The sequence below is a fragment of the Pagrus major genome, chromosome 4 (genome assembly GCF_040436345.1).
Source record: "Pagrus major chromosome 4, Pma_NU_1.0".
Classification (NCBI taxonomy): Eukaryota; Metazoa; Chordata; class Actinopteri; order Spariformes; family Sparidae; genus Pagrus; species Pagrus major.
Window position 1 is genome coordinate 10,036,369 of NC_133218.1, and position 19,440 is coordinate 10,055,808.

The 19,440-nt window shown below is 39.7% G+C and overlaps 1 protein-coding gene across 1 annotated transcript in view; it reads left to right on the plus strand.

The window, feature by feature from the left end:
• The first annotated feature begins 1,250 nt into the window (after window positions 1–1,250).
• LOC140994905 (anoctamin-9-like) overlaps window positions 1,251–19,440 on the plus strand; it is a 30,836-nt gene continuing 12,646 nt past the window's right edge. The window contains exons 1-11 of the mRNA XM_073464741.1: window positions 1,251–1,419; window positions 5,446–5,511; window positions 8,386–8,508; window positions 8,612–8,751; window positions 9,754–9,803; window positions 10,768–10,826; window positions 11,892–11,971; window positions 14,838–14,972; window positions 15,468–15,561; window positions 16,983–17,043; window positions 17,150–17,232. Coding sequence (XP_073320842.1) covers window positions 1,288–1,419; window positions 5,446–5,511; window positions 8,386–8,508; window positions 8,612–8,751; window positions 9,754–9,803; window positions 10,768–10,826; window positions 11,892–11,971; window positions 14,838–14,972; window positions 15,468–15,561; window positions 16,983–17,043; window positions 17,150–17,232 — 1,023 coding nt within the window. The 5' untranslated portion in view covers window positions 1,251–1,287. The remainder of the gene's footprint in view (window positions 1,420–5,445; window positions 5,512–8,385; window positions 8,509–8,611; window positions 8,752–9,753; window positions 9,804–10,767; window positions 10,827–11,891; window positions 11,972–14,837; window positions 14,973–15,467; window positions 15,562–16,982; window positions 17,044–17,149; window positions 17,233–19,440) is intronic.

The window sequence follows — 19,440 nt, forward strand, 5'->3', positions numbered from 1 at the left end:
TTAGTTTCTGTTGAATTTCCCCTCTTATGTCGGCCTGCTCCTTTTTCAAATCACCTCTGATACTGTTGCGGAAATTTCCTATTTCAGACTTCATCTTCATGACCATAGTCTTTATGTCTGCTCGGATGACGGTAATGTTATTTTCCATGTCCAGGGCAATGCCATTGTGTCTCCATCAGAAACAGCTCATTGTAAACTACTGGATAAATCTGAGGGGGCACGGAGATAATGATCCAACTAAAAGAGTGTTACAGGCCAGTTGGGAGCAGGGTCAGGAATTGGCCTTGGAGCCAACAGAGGAGCAGGGTCAGCAGTCAGCCTGGGAGCCGACGGAGGAGCACTGGCAGGGACAGGACTCGGCCGGACCTCCGACCGAGGGACAGGAACAGGTGTCGGCCAGGCTGCTGATTGAGGAGCAGGGTCAGGAGTCGGCCAGGCTGCCGACGGAGAGCCACTGGCAGGTGTCAGCCGGACCACCGACTGGGGATCACCGCCAGGAGTCGGCCGGGCCGCCGACTGGGGAGCAGGAACAGGCGCCGGCGGGGCCGCCAACTGAGAAACACAGCCAGGTCCAGAAGCTGACAGGAGGCTCACAGGCAGGTGGCAGGCAACTACATAGGCAGCACTGCCCTGCAACTCCTCCAGATGCCCCTTCACCCTCTTAGCCATAGCAACAATACCTGCAGTCTCCTGAACCACCCTCAATGAGGGCCTATCACTCAAAACCCTCTCAAAGTCCAAGAGAACCTGAAGCGCATCCTCCAGCCTTACCCTGCTAGCAAGGCAAGCAGACCATGTGTGTCTGTGATGCCTCTCAATATAACAATGTCTGCTGGGTCCATAATGGTCAGATCGTTCTGTCGTGTTATGGGGAATATTAAAGGGGGAAGGCTAGGAGAGGACCCAAACGCAGACACTCACAGGAACACACACACACACACACACACACAAACACACATACATACACAGGAGGCAGTATAGGGGGGAAACAAAAAGCGAGCTTTAAGAAACAAGCTGAAACTACAAACCACGAGGCGAATACAGACACACTAAAAATAACACTAGAAGACAAAAACCAAAGTAGCAACAAAGGGCTAATCAAAGTACAAACAAAGCAAAGTACAAATCAAAAGAGAAACCAAACTACAAACATACCAAAACCGGGAGACAGAAGAGGAAGCTGATGGGGAACGGAACATCAAAGGGAAAGACTGAGTGAACACGGGACACAGACCAACACGGGGAAACGAAGCAACACAGAGGGAAACGAAACGATCTGACGAAGACATGAGGGTGAACAAAGGCTATATACACAGAGACACCAATGACGAGACGAGGTACAGGTGGAGTGAGGACGGACACGGACACGTGAGGGAATCAACGGAAAAACACACAGGAGGAGCGGCTGTAGCTCAGGAGGTAGAGTGGGTTGTCTAGTAATCGGAAGGTCACTGGCTTGAATCCCGGCTCCTCAAGATACTGAACCCCAAATTGCTGCTGATGAGCAGTTGGCGCCTTGCATGGCCTCTGCCATCTGTGTGTGAATGTTGCTGTGTCAAGTATTGTAAAGCGCTTTGAGCTGTCAGTAGACTGGAAAAGCGCTATAGAAATGCAAGACCATTTACAGGAGGAAGTGACAAGTAGGATAAGGGAACAATTTCTAAATAAATTTAAACAGACACTGAACCATGACAGAACATTTCTATAACGTTCAAAACAGAGTAAGTGTAGTGAGAAGTAAAAACAGAAAAGAGGAGACATGTATGACTAGATTAAGAATAGGACTGCAGAAACTGCAGAACGTGTGCTTGTTGATTGCAGGAAATATGTCGTAGAGAGGAAGGACAGGATGGAAGGAATGAAAAGATCAGGGTTTAATGGAGCAGGAGTAAAGAACATATTGGATCAGGTAGAAGATGCTTGGTCAGCTTCCTGATGACAACAAGACTAATGAGGAAAATCTGAAATATGGTAGGAGTGAGATCACTCCAGAAGGTGGCGGTAGTGCAACATGTAGGATGCAAGCTCCCGGTAAAACCCGGAGAAGAAGAAGAATTAGTAGTCCTTGGACGCAACATTAGTTCTTCCTGTTCCTCTATTGGCGTAAACTGACGTCAGGTGAAATTGCATACCTTACCTGTACACCCGCGCGCACAACCAGCAGCAGTAGTCTGTACTTATGCGGAAGTGAAACGAGGCGGAGAGATGTTGATTAACTAAATGTCAATGAAAGATTGGTTTTAATGTTGGGGAGATGTTAGTGAGGCCGGACAGAGAGGGAACGTTTATCTCTTGCATGGATGGAGGCTGCTTTTCTCTGACAGAACTTCACATCAACACCATCAACTTCTAACATGTTCTTCAAAAGTGTCGAGGTAAAACTTCAGCTTTCGTTTGTTGTTGACTGCAGTAAACTGTCATATCAGTGTGTTGTGATTAACAGAAGTGCACACTGTGGAAAAACACTGTATTTCACTGTCAGTAAGTTGCACCTGAACGGTAGACCTATGTAACGATAATAATAATAATAATAATAATAATAATAACAGTTATAATAATAGAAAACAGTAAAAATTAAATGACATAAAAATGATGATGTCATTGTTTTTTTTCTGGGGTCTCTAAGTTAGTAACACAACATGCATGTTTGGTTACTTATGTACAGAGAATATGATTAGTAGGACAGGGCATCTCTGTATCACCACAGCACTTAATTTATATTGCTATGTTGAGGCAGATTTTACCTTTAGGAAAAGATCCCTTCTCCTGGGTTTTGGATATTGCCTTGGACATATTGTGATTTTGATCAAATTTAGATTAATTGTTCATCCATAACTGACAGTTGACTAATACTTACTCTTGTGTAGCTCTAAGCTGTTATAGTGTATCTAAGTTCCTTTATTTTCATTCAGTTACGAGGTGCTCAAGTATTTTATGTGAGCTTTAGCCTACCTTAATATTCTGCTTCACTACTACATGTTAATGTCATTTCCTCTACTACATTTATTTGACATTTGGAGATAGTTGTTACTCCGTAGCCTGCGATTTTACAAACAGAGCAAATAATGTTCAGATATCAAATCCAATGCAAGTAACTGCCCAACAGTATATAAGTGTGGTTTAAATAAATGAAAATTAGAGTCAGTGTATTTCTCTGGAAACAAAGACTATTTTGTCCTATCAAATTACAGGAAACAAACAATCAAAAGTCAATGTGGTTGAAGAATTGTAAAAGGCAAATACAGAATGCCTTAAATGCATAAATGGCCAAAACGTTTATTCATTTTTTATTCTTTTAAATTTTTACATCTTCAAAATCAATCAATCAATCAATCAATCAATCAATCAGTATAAACAAAGTTTCATGTTATTTTGCCAGGTTACAATAATAGGCAAGCAAACAAAAAACAAAACAAAAGACCCAAATATATATAATGAACATAACTCTCACATCACAGAAATAGATAATATAACTAACAATCCTAGTTTTATACAGTAAAACAGGACACTTAAGTCAAAGAATTGATTCAATGTTTTGGTGATTAAAATGTCACAAAATGGTGAAAATTGACAACCTCAATATCCCAAAGCCCCTGGTGAAACTGCCAAATGACTCATTTTGTTAGACCAAGAATCTAAAGTATTCAGGCAAATATCAAAGAAGACTAAAAACACAGTTAATATTATCATTTCAGAAGCTAAACCAGAGAATATTTAAACATGATTTAAACCATGATTAGGCTTAAAAATGGCTACTTATTGATTGATTATTCGTCTCATCTCTGAAACAGATACTGTGTGTCTGACTACTGTAGAAAATGAAAAGATGAACTGCATGAACAGCCTGCTGTGTGACTTTATTTTATTATGACGATTGTCTATGTGTGTGCTCAGTAGGTCAAATGTAAAGTCTTATCACTGGGAGCAGTGGAGGTCACACCCAGGTGAAGGATTCACTGCAGTATACCATATTTGGATCCGGTCGATCCAGAAACTAATCTTATCTATCAGCTTCCCTGCACTGTAAATGGTATGAGGGTTGGGGCAGTAAAATGTGAAAACTGTGTTGAACAGAACACAGCAGGGACAGCGAGAGGGAGATGACAAGAGCAAACAAACGTGAAAAACTCAACAGGTCTGGACCTGCAGGCTGCTGAATGTCTGTTAGAAAGGAAAACAAAAACGCTAACAGCTGGCCATTATTATATAAGATGACTCACAACATACTATGTGAACAACTAGAAGAAAGACTGAACGGAATAACAAGAATGCTTGTTGATTGTTACTTGCCAGTTTCATATTCCACTCGTGACACATTCTGATTCGTAACACGAGAGCTCTGTTATTTAAGTTGTGTAAGAGGTCCTCCTTCTAAAACTGTTGGATCATGTCGTCTGTGTCATTTTGTGCTGCTGCTGTTGAACTGAAGAGTTTTATACTGACTAGTGTTTCTGTCATTTAGCCTGCACTCATTGATATAAACAGTCTGACAATCTGACAAATGTTACAGATTTAGAGTAAAGCTGGGCAATGTATCATTATTATATCGTTACTGTGAAATAAGACTTTATTGTCTTAGATTTATGATATTGTTATATCCTGATATTACACACGTTTTGTATTTTCCTGGTTTTACAGGCTGCATTACTGTACTGTAAAGTGGTGTCATTTTCTGAACTTACCAGGATGTTTTACTTGTTTTGATACTTGCCTTTACCAACATTTTACTGATTGTTTATCAAAAAATCTCATTGCGGTAATATTTTGTTAAAATACCAATAGTCATCCCTACATTATTGTCGAAAATCATCATTCATTTAACTTTTTTAAAGGTGGATGTTTGATTTTGTGTGTATAAATACTCAGGGAAATGACAATAATGTGTCTCTGCATCTGAATTTGAATCTAATGTTGATATACAGCTTTTTGGTAAAAAAACCCCCCCAAAAATATGATATTTGATTATGTTAACCCAGTCTTAGAAGTATGAGGTGGTTTGAGGAGATTTGAACATTTTGAGACATATATTGTATATCGCAATATAGCCTGAAAATATTGGGATATTATTATGATATTATTTTAAGGCCTTGTTACTATTTAAAGTGAAACTTCTCTCACACTCTGAGATGATTGAGTTGAAAATACTAGAACACAGTGTAACAGGAATTCAGATAATGAAAGGTCATAAAGTTTGCGTAATATCTTTGTCAACATTGCTTAGCAACAAAACGCTAACAAAAATATTAGCGTATGTTATGCAGTAATATTTAACTAAAGTTTACTACCATTAGCTAACATTATTCATCATAAGCCAACTGGACATACCAGACCAGGTTATATTATTATTATTTATTATAATTATCTTTTTGTTTGATTGTTTGTGTTGTTTTGATGCTAACTTCATCTGTGTGTGTGTTTGTGTGTGTGTGTTCGTGTTTGTTAAAGGAAAACATTGAGCTGTGGCCCAGACAGAAGGATGGTCAGAACACTGAGCCTTTACTTCCTTTAACGGTAAGAATCCACGTCTCACTCCTCCTCTTATTCAAACTTTTTATACGTCGCCGAGGTAAATTTGGACAAACCTATCTGTAACATGCAAACCAGAACATATCGGCTTATATGAAAAGATCCATTGACTCTTTGTTGAATAGACTTACCTGTCTGTTTTGAGACATTAAAAGATACCAGGATTTATCTTCAAACTCCCTCTGTCACTGTTCAATAAAAACATTGAACCTGTCAGCTGTCTCATTTGCACGCTGTATCTTGGTGATTGAAAAAAGACCAAAGATGTCCAACATAACTGGACTTCTGTATTTCCTATTGTTTTCTCACTGCTGTAACTCTAAACAACAGGACATGATGTAGGTTTTACTTTGTTGAATAAAACCTTAAAGACACCAAATCTGGAATATGGATCTACATCGATGGTCACAGTACTCAGAAGAAGTGTTGTTACCTTACCTGAATCTGCCTCTTAGGACAGAACTCAGGTGACTCATTGGATGAATGGGTGACTAACTTGCCCATGTTGACTGCATCGATACATTTTTAGTATTATTATTATACTTTGAGTATTATTAATATTCATATCTCAATTAGTAAAGCTATTATTACTGCTGTGGCTGCTGTATCCCCCCCCTCCTTCTGTCTCTCCCACAGCTTCTCTCGACCCCCCTCCATCACCCCCCCCACCCCCCCACCCCCCCAATCCTTCTCTCACCTTCTCTCTACCAAACCAGTCGATGCAGATAGCAGTATCCCCCCTGCTTCTGTCTCTCCCACAGCTTCTCTCGACCCCCCTCCTTCTCTCTCTACCAAACCAGTTGATGCAGATCGCAGCTCACATTTGAGTCCGGTTCTGCTCCGAGGTTTCTGCCTGTTAAAAGGCAGTTTTTTCTCACCACTTTCGCCAAGTGCTTCCTCGTGGGGGAAAAAGTTGGGTCTCTGTAAATAAATTAATCAATGAGTATGGTTTAGACCTGCTCATTTTGGAAAGTATAATGAGATGGATTGATTGATGATCATCCACCAACCTGTTTGTCCAGTAGGCAAACTGCAGGGGTCCGGCAGGGGGCCTGGGATGTCCTTCAGGTGGCACCAGTCAACACCAGTCTCTCGAAGGATTTCATGACCACAGACGTCAGGGCGACAGGCCTGTAGTCATTTAATGATGTGATGCGGGTTTCTTAGGGACCGGGATGATGGTGGAGCGTTTGAAGCAGTAGGTCACTTCACACAGCTCCAGAGATCGGTTGAAAATCTGAGTGAAGAGAGGGGGGGGGGGTTGCTGTTGGTCAGCACAGACTCTCAGGCAGGAGGGACACACACCGTCAGGTCCTGCAGCCTCCTGATCTTTTGTCTCTGGAAGAGCTGACACGCATCCTTCTTCACAGATCTTTAGTGCAGTCTTTCAAACCTGGTGTTGAAGGTGTTAAGTTCATCTGCCAGTTGGGGGTTTTCCACAGGGTGGGGGGATGGTCTCCTGTACTGACGCAGGATCATTTGCTGGGAAGCTGTTTCTTAGCTTCTCAGTGTAGTTCCTCTTAGCTACCCTGATCTTCTTTGTTAGTGAGTTTCTGGCCTGCTTGTACAGGGCCTGGTCCCCACTTCTGTAGGCCTTCTCCTTGGCCTGACACAGCTGCCTGAGTTTAGGTGTAAACCAGGGTTTACTGTTTTTATTGTTGTGTACAGAAGGTCTTGGTCTGCACGCACATGCCCTCACAAAAACTGATGTACGATGTACAATGTCCGTGAATTCATTAAGGTCTCAGGCTGCAGCTTCAAAAACACTCCAATCAGTGCAGTCTAAGCAGGCCTGTAACTCCTGTTTTGACTGAGCCATCCATTTCCTCACCATCCTCACTACAGGCTTAGAAGCTTTTCATTTCTGCCTGTAGGTCGGGATGAGATGAAGCAGACAGTGATCAGAGAGTCCTAAAGCTGCATGGTGAACAGAGCAATAAGCGTCTTTTTAAAACTGTATAGCAATGGTCTGATGTCTTGGTGTCCCTGTTGGGACACTTTATATGCTGTCTATATTTTGGTAGTTCGTCGGTGAGATTAGTGATGTGAGATTCTGATTTATTTAGCAACTTAGTTAGGAAGTTCTATTCTTAATTTGACAGCCAAGTTTCAACGCCAACTGAGTCTATTGTATAACTTTACTAGCAGTTTATGCTACCTTGCGGTTTTTCCCAATTCGGACTGGCCTTCACAGTTCAAAGTAGGCCGAACCATCTTCTCAAACTGTTCATGACTGGGTTGATGTCAAAATAATATAATAATAATAATCCTATTGACAGTAATTCAAACTTCAAATTTTGCATCTTCCTTAAGTAAGAGTTACTAGAATTCGTATAGAACTGATTATTTCTTCCACCATCCCCATTCATTATTCAATTCACTATCATCATTTTGACTGCTTGTATACATAAATATAATCTGGTAATCATTTCATTTAAGTCATTTGTGTTAGTATTTACTCAGTTAATAAACATTTTCATATTGACCCATTCGTTGTTCTGTGCATTCCTTTGGAGTGGAGAACAGAGATCAATTTAATAGAGAAGTTACACTTTTAGATATTTGACTGATAACATAAGAAATGAAAGATTTTATTTTATTTTTCCTCTTCGGAGGTGGTGCCCTGAAAACAAGTGCAAAATCATTGAGATTCAGAACCAAACTAAACGGGCAAACAGAAATGCTGCAGTCGTCTGAGAAATAGTTCAGGTCATCATGGACAGCTGGGGTTTAAAGCTCTTTGATTGCTTTTTTTTTTGGCTGGGTATATCTGAGTATAATACTTACTTTGAGCTGCTTAACAATATAACCATGTAAATATGTCACTGAGTCTCGGGGGTTGGGGGTGTCTTTGAACAGGCCACCCAGAGGACGTTTGACTATGTACTGGTGGCCAACAAGGTGGATGATGACACAGACCAGAAGGCTCAGAGACAGAGAGCTTTCATCGAGCAGCTAAAGAAGAAAAATGTCACTGTCACTGTGAGTCTGCCTCCTTTACTGTCACTCATTTTTTCCACACATCCTGACATAACACATGATGTCATATAGTGGGAATGATTATTTATATTAATGTTTGTAATAGGAGATCATCCATGAAGGCAAGGTGTTTTTCGGCCTCCGTGCTCCGCGTGAGATGTTTGAGGACTACCAGTACCTGCTCAAAGTCTCCGACTCCTGTAACTGGTGTGGAGATGTGAGGGGTGCCGTCACCCAGGCTACCAGGTAACACACATACACATCCTGTATACAGTATACACACATGAAGTATATACAGACATACACTGTGGTGCAAGCTGCTGGTTTCTGAAAGGTTTCACATATTAAAATATATATATATATATATATATATATATATATATATATATATATATATATATATATATATATATATATATATATATATATATAAATACTTCATACTTCATTCCTGAATGATTTCTTTCATTAAAGATATAGTTCAACAGCTAGACTGGCTAAGTAAAAAAAAGTAAATCTAGCCACCAGAACAAGATCACTTATTCATGTTTCAAGTACCAACATCGTCGGACTGGCCATTATAGCAGTTTAGCTTGCCATCGATATGTGGGAGTAACCCTCATGCTCCAGATGGTGCCTCTGTGTGTGCGCCAAGATGTATTGAATATGTATTTTTTTTAACTTCAAGCACAACAAATCCACCAGATTATTCCTTCTCCTTACACAAACTCTGGAGACAAGATTTATCAATCTGTCCTGTTGCTGTCAGATGACTTTAGGTAGTTAATGAACTGAAGGATAAACTTTTCATACAGTCTAAAGCTGCAGTGGACATAAGAAACTGCGAATAACTTATTAATTTAGAGATCAGTGCTGACTGTTTTATCAACATTAACCACATTAAACATTACTTTTCGATGCTGGATTAATCACATCTACCGGTGGGAGATTGTTTGATTAAATTTACTTTCTTAACATTGTTCTTTTATTATGGTATATTTTGGTATGTTTATTCATTTCTGTATTTGGAAAATGAACTCAGCCCTGGCTGTAAGGGGAGCAGAACTTTATTTTCAGAGACAGATGGGCTGACTGAATTCAGGCTACGGGGTGTATGTGTATGGTGTATACCCCCTACTATAGTAACACCTGTACAGTCAAAATATATGATAGTATATAAACCTGCTCATTCTGATCATGCAGATGCAATTTCTTCACTTTACATTTGACTTTTTATTGTTTCTTCAGGATCCGAATAGTCAAATTTATCCTTCATCAGACATTTATCAACACAGGAGGTGAGTGTGATTATTTCAATAACATTTGTCATTTGTGGCCCTTCAGCTAACATACAGTAAACATGACAGCATATCATTCACTCAAACATTTTTAATATTTAATATTCAATATTTGATATTGAATATCAATATAACAGATATGGGTAAGACTTTACAGGTCTGGAAATTTCATGGTAAATTGGTGCTAATTGCCAAGCAACATATTCCTTTGAAAATAACACTAAATTACCACAATAATTACCTAAAAATGTATTAAAAATTACCAAAATTAGTAATATTCTGCTATTTTCCAACATCCAGGTAATGAACAGCTAATACATTTTTAATACATTTCTAGGAAACTTCCAAACAGGTTTTGCTTAACCTCTGCTAATCATACCATTTTCATTTCCTGCTAGTCTCTGTTTAACTTCCATTCAGCAGGCCACTTAATTGAAGTGAGACAACAGATTGCTGTAAATTGAGAAATTATACATCAGGTTGCAGATGAAAAGACAATTCTAGTTTGCTTGGACTGACCAATCACATACAGTGTGCTAGGTACCTCAACAGAAGGGTACAACTTTTGACAATGGCAACGCAAATATAACTGTTCCAATGTGTACTGAACTGAACTGAACTGAACTGAACTGAATGGGACTTCTTGGTGGAAACGAGGCTTTAGACAGAATCTAGTTGGGAATTAAAATGTCATGATCAGCAGAAGTTAAGCAGAATCCAATTGTAAGTTTCCTGCAAATTAAAGAAATTACCAGCCATTTTTAACTGTTTACTGGAAAATAGTAGAATATTATAATTAAAATATATGTGGGGGTAATTGTCAAAACGTTTTGAGGTAAGTATTGTTGTAATTGGGAGGAGGGATACACTTGTAAAATCAGTGTCACACAGATTTTATATATAAGTTTTAATATGGGACAAACAGCAGACATTTATTCATATATGTTCTGTTTTGTTCTATCAGAAAACCTGGAAGAACTGTTAAAGAAGGATGTGTTTGAAACCATGTTCTGCCTCCATGAGGTGAGTCAATCTTTGACTGATCTACTCATAATTCTGTGGCTATTATTCTGCAAGATCAAGTGTGTTTGGCCCAGATCTGAGTCTTTTATTATTGATGATTGATGATATGAGTCCAAAGTGGAGCTTTTCAAATGGTCTTTGGTTCAATAAAGACAGACAGACCGACAAAAGACACTTCTCTCTTTGTTCTGTCATCAAGTTACGAACAGAATTAATGTTGTAAGATTAGAATTCTAGCTGAAAATATTAGTATTAACAGTGTTTCTCACAGGATTTCATAGGCTACGGTGGGTGGACCTCCCCTGGAAGAAAATCTTGCACATTTTAAATTCAAATGTATCAGTCTGGTGCACTTTGAGAGAAAAAATTAAGAGGCTTTCTCATAAATAACATGACCTAAAATTGAGAAATTATGGAAAATAAAACATGTGGAAAATAATCAAATATAACACTAAGCTTTTTCAATAGTCAGTAAAAATCTATTGCTTTTAATCTTGTAAGCCTGTTAGTTCTGATTTGTAACTGAATCTTGACTGAGAGACCAGATAATCATTGTCTTGTTTCAAAATTATGAATTCCCGTGAGTGTCATCTTGACTATATATTGTCTGGTCGGTATGGTTGAGGTTGCTGCTGGAAGAAGGGGATGTGCAAGTTTGTGCAAACTAGACTACTCTTAAAACTTTTTTATTTTGGAGCGCAATGTTGTGGTGGAGTAATAATGTACTATTAGCTCTTTAAGATATGATGGTGCCTGGCCATTAAGGGCTTTATATGCGAGGAGAAGGATTATAAATTCTATTCTGGATACTACAGGAAGCCAGTTTAGTATTATGGGAGGGGAAAGAGAAGTGAAGGGAAAAGCATGGGGACCCATTTGCGAGTAAACACAAAAATAAGCACCGTCTCCCCTGGTCCTCAGCTGGCTACTGTTTTCGCCCAGCTGGATGTTGTATGCACTAGTGGAAAACACAATGTTGTGATTTTGATGTAAAACATGTTCAGTATATTTGCATTCAGGATAAAAACCTAATGTCTGTATATTGATTTTTCCTATGATTCTCAGAGAAAGAAGCAAAAACGGCTTGAGGAGAAGTGGGCTCGATGGTCAGCTCTGTTTACAGGCCAACCAGTCAACGATATCAAGTCAGTTTCTAACTGTCTGTAACCATCTGTCTGTATGTCCCTCCATCTGTCTGTCTGTATGTGTTTGTGCCTTTCTATGACTGTGTGTCTGTATCTGTATGAACCTGTAACTGTATTAAATGTCTGCCTGTCTGTCTGTATGTCTGTATGAAACTATTTGTACCTGTCTGCCTTTGTATGTAATTGTCTCTCTGTTACGTCCTTGTTAAGGATGTTGGCAAAATGGATTAAGGAGAGCAAAATGTAAAATCTGTTGTATTTGTTTTGGCCAGAAGTTTTCAATCTGAAGATACTGTTGGTCAGATAGTGTGCAAGTTGGTGTTGTAAAAACCGCAGGAAGTTAGTTAATGTACTTTGGTTGCTGATTTGATTGCTAACCAGCAGTTGTCATTGCAGCAGTAGCTGTGAAAGTAAGCTCAAGTAATTCAACTTAGGGCACTATCTTGCGCCCAGCGCAAAACGGTGCACAGCTCAGTGCAAGTGTCATTGCTAGTTTCCGACCGACATAGTTGACATTTTCATGCCCAGCGTATTTTAACACCATGCGTACCATGCATGCAGTCTTTTCAGTGTTATTAGTGTGATGTTGTGAGTTGGCAAAAAAGGATTACCCCTAAATTCCACCAGATCTGTGTTCAGTCCATCACCGATCCGCCATGGCAGTGGAGCTGATAGGTTTTACTCTAGTCTATGTGTGTGTACTTTCACTGGCTCCACTGCGTTGCGTATGTACTCCGTTGCAGCTCCGGCAGTCCACACCCTTCCGTAGCAGATATGCAAGGGCTCCATGGAGGTGCCCCACCTTGCAACTTAAAGGACTTCAAAGATCTGCTTCTAACATCTTGGTGCCAGATCCCACAGCACATATCAGGTCTTGTGGAGTCCATGCCTCTACGGGTCTAAGCTGTTTTGGCGGCAAAAGGGGGATGTACACAGTATTAGGCAGGGGGTTATAATGTTATGGCTGATCGATGTATAGTCCCACAGAGGCAACCAGCCAGTGCATCTCACCCTGGGAAACTCTAAAAAAGTGTCCAATCTGCATGAAGATGGAGTGGTCAGTAGCTCCCTCAAATTATCCTACATTTGTTTTTTTAACCGTCTATTTTTTTTTTCAGCTTTATTGCTGAAAGACGTACTGCCTGTCAGAAAATAGTCATAGAGGAAGAAGAAAAGAAAGAGAGAAGCAGGTGTTTTGGATTAAGAGTAGCAGACATTGAGACCATCGTGGCCCAAGGCATCTTTTGACCATCCAATCTGACTGGCTGCAGCCCCCGGTGTGTTTAGAAACATTGATGCTCTGTGCTCACACAGTCAACAGTGTTTCCCAGATACCGAACACTTGATATGAAGGTGCTGACCATATTATCATCACCATCATAAGGCTGCTGTTTACATTCACCCTGATGCAGATTCAGAAGATGCACTACATGTTTATGTCTATTTGTATACAATTAATTCTTGTCAGTTCTCTTGATGTATGAGCGTGCAGTCATTGGTATACAGTGTGATCAGGAGGGGGGTGAAAACACAGCCCTGGGGGCTTCTGGTGTTGAGCAGTAATGTAGAGGAGGTATGATTGCCAGTCTGTACTGTCTGGGTCTCGGTTTTCCAGTCAGTTTTATGGGTGAGATTATATTTAATGCTGTTCTGAAATCAACAAACAGCATTCTGATGTAACTGTTCCTGTTCTCCAGGTGTGTGAAGATTGAGTATAGGGCCGTGGATATGGCATCATCTGTGGATCTGTTGGTTTTGAAACCGTACTGATGAGGGTCCAGGCTGGCAGGGGGGATGTCTTTGTGGTGCTATAGAATTAGTTTCTTAAAACACTTAATATCTAACATTGTTATTCAACTGTTATATATTTTCTTCACAATTTAAAGACCATCTATGACTAATAAAGTGTTGTAACTAATGCCACAGACACAAGACAGACGCACCGGTTATGATCTGTAAATTTTCACTCACTCACTTATTCCCCTGCTCCACACTGATGCACAAATGCATTTGTCAGATTTAATCGTAAATGCATATGACTCCAGTGTTGAAATAGATCCATGTCATTACCATTTTGTGTTTCAAGGCAAGTACTGAAGCAAAACCATTGATTCTCTGGGCCAGGGAAGCAGTGACATGGTGGAAATTAGATGAAGACGCTAACATTATTAGAATAAATAATTATATATTATTTAGAAAAGCTTGAGATTTATTTTCAGTGAATTAACCACAAATTCAAAAATAATCTTAACAATAATCAATAACTTAGTCAGTAGATTAGTCAACTAATCGAAAAAAGATTAATTAGATTAATTGATAGAAACATAAGGTACAACCCTAGACTACTTTATACCCACAGGCTATACACCCTTTACACCCGCTTGCTATACCAAACTAGACGTTAGCTAGTTTGAGTTTTAATTTCAATGCTTTGATAAACCCATATAATAAGTGTGGATTGTGAAGTATTTTCACAGTTTAGTTCTCAAGAAAGCTGCGAGCAGCAAAATCAGAGGCCAAGCAATCGAGCAGACACGGGCACTGCACTAGTTATCATAATAATAAATCAGTACTTTCCCAAGGGCCCTCTTCTTGACCCTTTACTTGTGTTTGTATTTTTATCTTATGTTTTATCTATACCACCTTGTGCCCTTTTAATACAGGGCCTGTCTGTCTTCTGTGTTAAAACGAACTTTCCTATCATGTCCCCTTCCTCTGGAATAACCTCTCTGCTGCTATCAGACACTCTGACTCTGTTAGGCATTATCCTCTTGGTGGGTCAGTCTCCGTCTCAGTCTCCGTCTCAATGAAGCTCTCAATGCTAGTACTTATAGTCCATGTCTGCCCCTGTGTTTCTTCTCTACAGATGCTACTTTGGAGAGAAGGTGGCTCTTTACTACCTGTGGCTGGGCTGGTACACCAAGCTGCTTGTTCCAGCTGCTGTCCTGGGTGTTATAGTGTTCCTGTATGGACTTGCCTTTTTCAACACCAACCTTCTCATGTAAGTTCTGGAAGTAACATAATTTGGTAAATGATCTAAAACACTGGTCCTGTGGTCCACTGCACTGGTCCTGTGGTCCACTGCACTGAACCCTCAAGCTCCCAGGTAGAGGTGGAGGACCCAAGCTTGGATGAGGGAGGAAGAACCCAAGACCGCCTGCAAGTGCGAGTGGGGGATTTTTTAAAAATATATTCCTCATTAAGTGTGGTTCAAATATGAATTAATTATGGATCTTCTGAAAATGTGATCAAATCTGCTGGGTCAAAAATATACATAAAGTAATTCTAATATTTGGTTAAATGTCCCTTGGCTATTGTCACTTCACTTTTGATAGCCATCCACAAGCTTCTGGCAGGACCTCAGAAGAGCAATGGAAAGCCACCTCTCTCCTGTTAATCATGTTTGTGCAGAAAAGCAGTAGCAAAAAATCTCACACTATGATGTAGCTTTTATTTCCATAAATGCTTTAATCTTTCTCTCTATTTGTGTCCTCAGTCAGGAAGTGTGTAACTCCAACATCACCATGTGTCCTCGATGTGATAAGAGATGTTCAGTGTGGCAGTTGTCAGACACATGCATCTACGCTAAGGTGAACTCTCTTCTGTGTCCTTACTCTGTTCATCTGATTTCTTTAATCTGCTGCTGGCAGTTCACAATACACTGTGAATTAAATTCAGGACTTCATCCATTACTGTGGATTGTCACACACAAACTAGTTCTGACACTATGACATTATGATAACCCCATCAAAATATGAATTCATCATGGGTCTTCTGAAAATGTGACCAAATCTGCTGGGTCAAAAGTATACATACAACAACTTGAACAATCAATTTTGGCAATTATCAAATTTGCTTTGTAGCATGGACTCTTAACTTCTTCTGATTGATTATGATTGATAACAGCTGGTGACTGTTTTACTTCTTCTGCTCAGTATGCCCTGTGTAGTACCTAGTAAATAGAATACTAATGAGGAACCCTTAAACACTTAGTATGTACATTAGTGTGTCTTGTGACCAACTCTACGGCTTCCCCGAGCAGGAACAATTAACGGGAGGCAAATATTGTACCAAAATCAGTTGAATTTTATTAGAAAATAGTAAATAGGTATGTTATAAAACACCTAAAAGAAGCATGCACTACACACTTAATATTGACAGTATCCACTTCATATCCAGTATTATGCAGTGTAGGAGTCAAGTATACACACCAGAGAGTCACCCATTTCATTCTCACCACAGGGAAGAGGCAGTGTATCGACGTGGACCCAGCTTTGTACAGAGTCAGGCTATTGCTGTACAGAACAGAGGAAAGAATCATATAACATACAACACAAAATAGGTGGATGGCACTTAAAACCTGGCCTATTTCAAAATCATGTGGTATAACACCCAGATAAAAAAGGGTAAATTACTTTAAATCAAAAAGGATAAAATCACAATTGAAAACAATGGCTGGCTTGGTCCCTTTTTAAGAAAACAAACAAAGCACATAATTTGCCAGTCCAAGCGTAATAATGTATTGTTCATTTCTAAAAAATTTAAAAAAAGAAAAGTGCTACAGATTAAAAAAGAATTTGTTCTAACATAATTTTGTATGCATATAGAAAAACATACTGAGATGAGCCACACAGAGGTAACATGTGTGGGTACATTAGTATCAGTCTTACTGCAGCTTTAGCATGAAGAGAAATCTAAAGCTGGACAAGCCAGCAATGCCAATTTACAGCTGTTACTATATGTTGTTATTGGGGATGGATCATTGAATTTACCACAAACCAGCTGACACAAGCTGGTAGCTATAAATATTTTTTAGTAACTGAATAATAGGGGCATTACCAGCCACCAAATAACAGTCTTTATATTTAAGTCATGATGAGGATAATCACGACTTCAGACACAAACATATTCATGGTTTTATGAAAAGCTGGTCCTGCTGTTTATCTGTTAATGTGGTACCAGATTTGTGATCTTCTCTCTTAATATAATATAAATGTGTTTCCATCCACAGGTTAGCCATCTGTTTGACAATGAGGGAACTGTGGCCTTTGCTATGTGCATGGCAATCTGGGGTGAGTATCTGACTTAATCTGATCTGATGTATTATGATGTCTAATCTAATGTTATGTATTGTTGTGATCAGTTGTGATACAGAGAGCCTGTTTATGTTTTTTTCAGCCACTCTGTTCCTGGAGCTGTGGAAGAGACACAGAGCCAAACATGTGTCTAAGTGGAAGGTCTATGACTGGTGTGAGGAGGAGGTACTGCTTTCTGTCCAAACTCACAGATCATACTGTATTTGATCGTTGACTTAACACAAGTCTGCATCTGAGTCTAGATCCTGTGTAGTCATCTGTAGTGTTTGGTTTGGTCACTAATGGCATCCCTACAATATAGTGACGTGGAAGAACAAGAAATCTCACTTGTTCAGTTTCCTTTATTGTGTCAAACTCAGCTGAGTCGAACATTGTTGAATTATGATCTTGAACCCTAAACTGTAAGCTTCAAAGTTCAATTTGGGATAACAGAGACAGGAAGAGAGTGAGACAGAGACTCGGATATGCACACAAAAACAATAGGAATAATAACAGCTCTAATAAAAGATATATGACAAATAATGATAATAGTAGTAGCAACTTTAAAAACTACTACAAGAACAAGTAGTACAATTAGTAGTAGTAGTAGCTTGACGCCCACTGCTAGGAGAAGAGAGGAGCTCAGTAAGTCATGGGAAGTCCCCCCAGCAGTCTGACCCTATAGCAGCATAACTAGGGGCTAGCCATTGCCATCCCTAACTATAAGCCTATTCTTAAACATAGAGAGGGTGTGTGCCTCCAAGACCTAGACTGGAAGATGGTTCCTCAAGAGAGAAGCTTGATAGCCAAAGGCACTGGCTCCCATTATAGTTTTGGAAACTCTAAGAACTTCAAATAATGCTGCAAGCTGGGAGAGCAGTGTTCTTGTGTGGTAACATGAGCTCTTTATGATGTGATAGTGCCTGGCCACTAAGGGATTTGTACGCGAGGAGAAGGATTTTAGAAGATAAATATTATCTCTTGAACTAGTTCTTGTCAGTACATACAGTATGTAGCAGCATCCTGGATCAGCTGGAGTGTCTTTAAAGACTTTGGGGCAGCCTGATAATAGGGAATTGCAATATTCCAGCCCAGAAGTAACAAAGTGTGGACTGATTTTTTGCCAATTTTCGCAATGTTTTTGCTGCCCCTGAAATTTGTTGAATGTCTTCCTTGGTTCCATCCAGTGGTGCTTGAGTCGCATAATCATTAGATAATGTCAATCAATCAGTCCTTATTTGTATAGCGCCAATTCTCAAAAAAAGTCATCGCATGACACTGTACAAATTGGGCAGGTCTAAACCATACCATTCATTTATTTACAGAGACCCAACATGAGCAAGCGCTTGGCAACAGTGGCGAGAAAAAAAACTATTTCTTAACAGGCATAAACCTCGGAGCAGTATCAGACTCAATGGTTGGCAGGTATCTGCTTTGACTGGTTGGGTTGAGAGAGAGACAGAGAGGGAGGGTGAGAGGAGGGAGAAGCTGTGGGAGAGCAGCACAGCAGTACTAACAGCTTTATAATTGAGTGTGATTGACTAAGTGAATATTAATAATACAAAAAGTATAATAAGTATATAACATTTGGATACAGTTCAGACAAACATTCCACCTAACTGAGTTTGACTCATGCTGATGAGAAATCCAGTGTAGTTTTTTATTCCTCAAAGTGCAGCTGGAGACCCGCGTTGGTACCGTCCTGCAGCAAAAATCCATATAACGGGCATCAATGGTGCCAGAGACGACAAGGTCCATAAAACTACACAAAAACTTTGTAATATTCCTCCATACTGCTCATCCGCTGCAATCCAAGTATCCTGAAGTGGCGACATCCAGAGTTTACTCGAAATGACATCATTTAGTACATTTTTATAGCCTAAACAGTCACTATACTATATCTGCCTGGAGGTGCACTCGCGCGTGCACGCAAGTCTCCCTCGCACCCACTCGGAAGCCGCGCCAGACAAGATCAATGAGAACTCGCAATCCCATTTTTCTTTTTTCTTTCAAAGTTTCAAATCACTAGTGCAGGCAGATCCCTCTTGTGTTTGTGTGTCGCTCAGTTGCTCACAGCTGGATGTAAATACCGGTGTGTATCTATCGCGAGTTCTCGTTCTCGGCTTCCGTAGTGCGAGCTGGTGCAAGGGAGACTTGTGTTTTTTTGCGAGACTTGCGTTTTTTCTAAATTATGATTTATTTAGATTATACATTTACAGATTTATTTTCATTTATGATGTGTTTATTATGTTTACATTCCACTGAGCTCATATTGGTGCTCTCATTCTTGACCTTTGAAGAATCTACTTACCTTTTGAAGGGGTCTACTTACTGGCTTTTGGGGGGCTTTAACCCACATCTAATGGTCTTTATTGGTAAACGTATATAGCAACA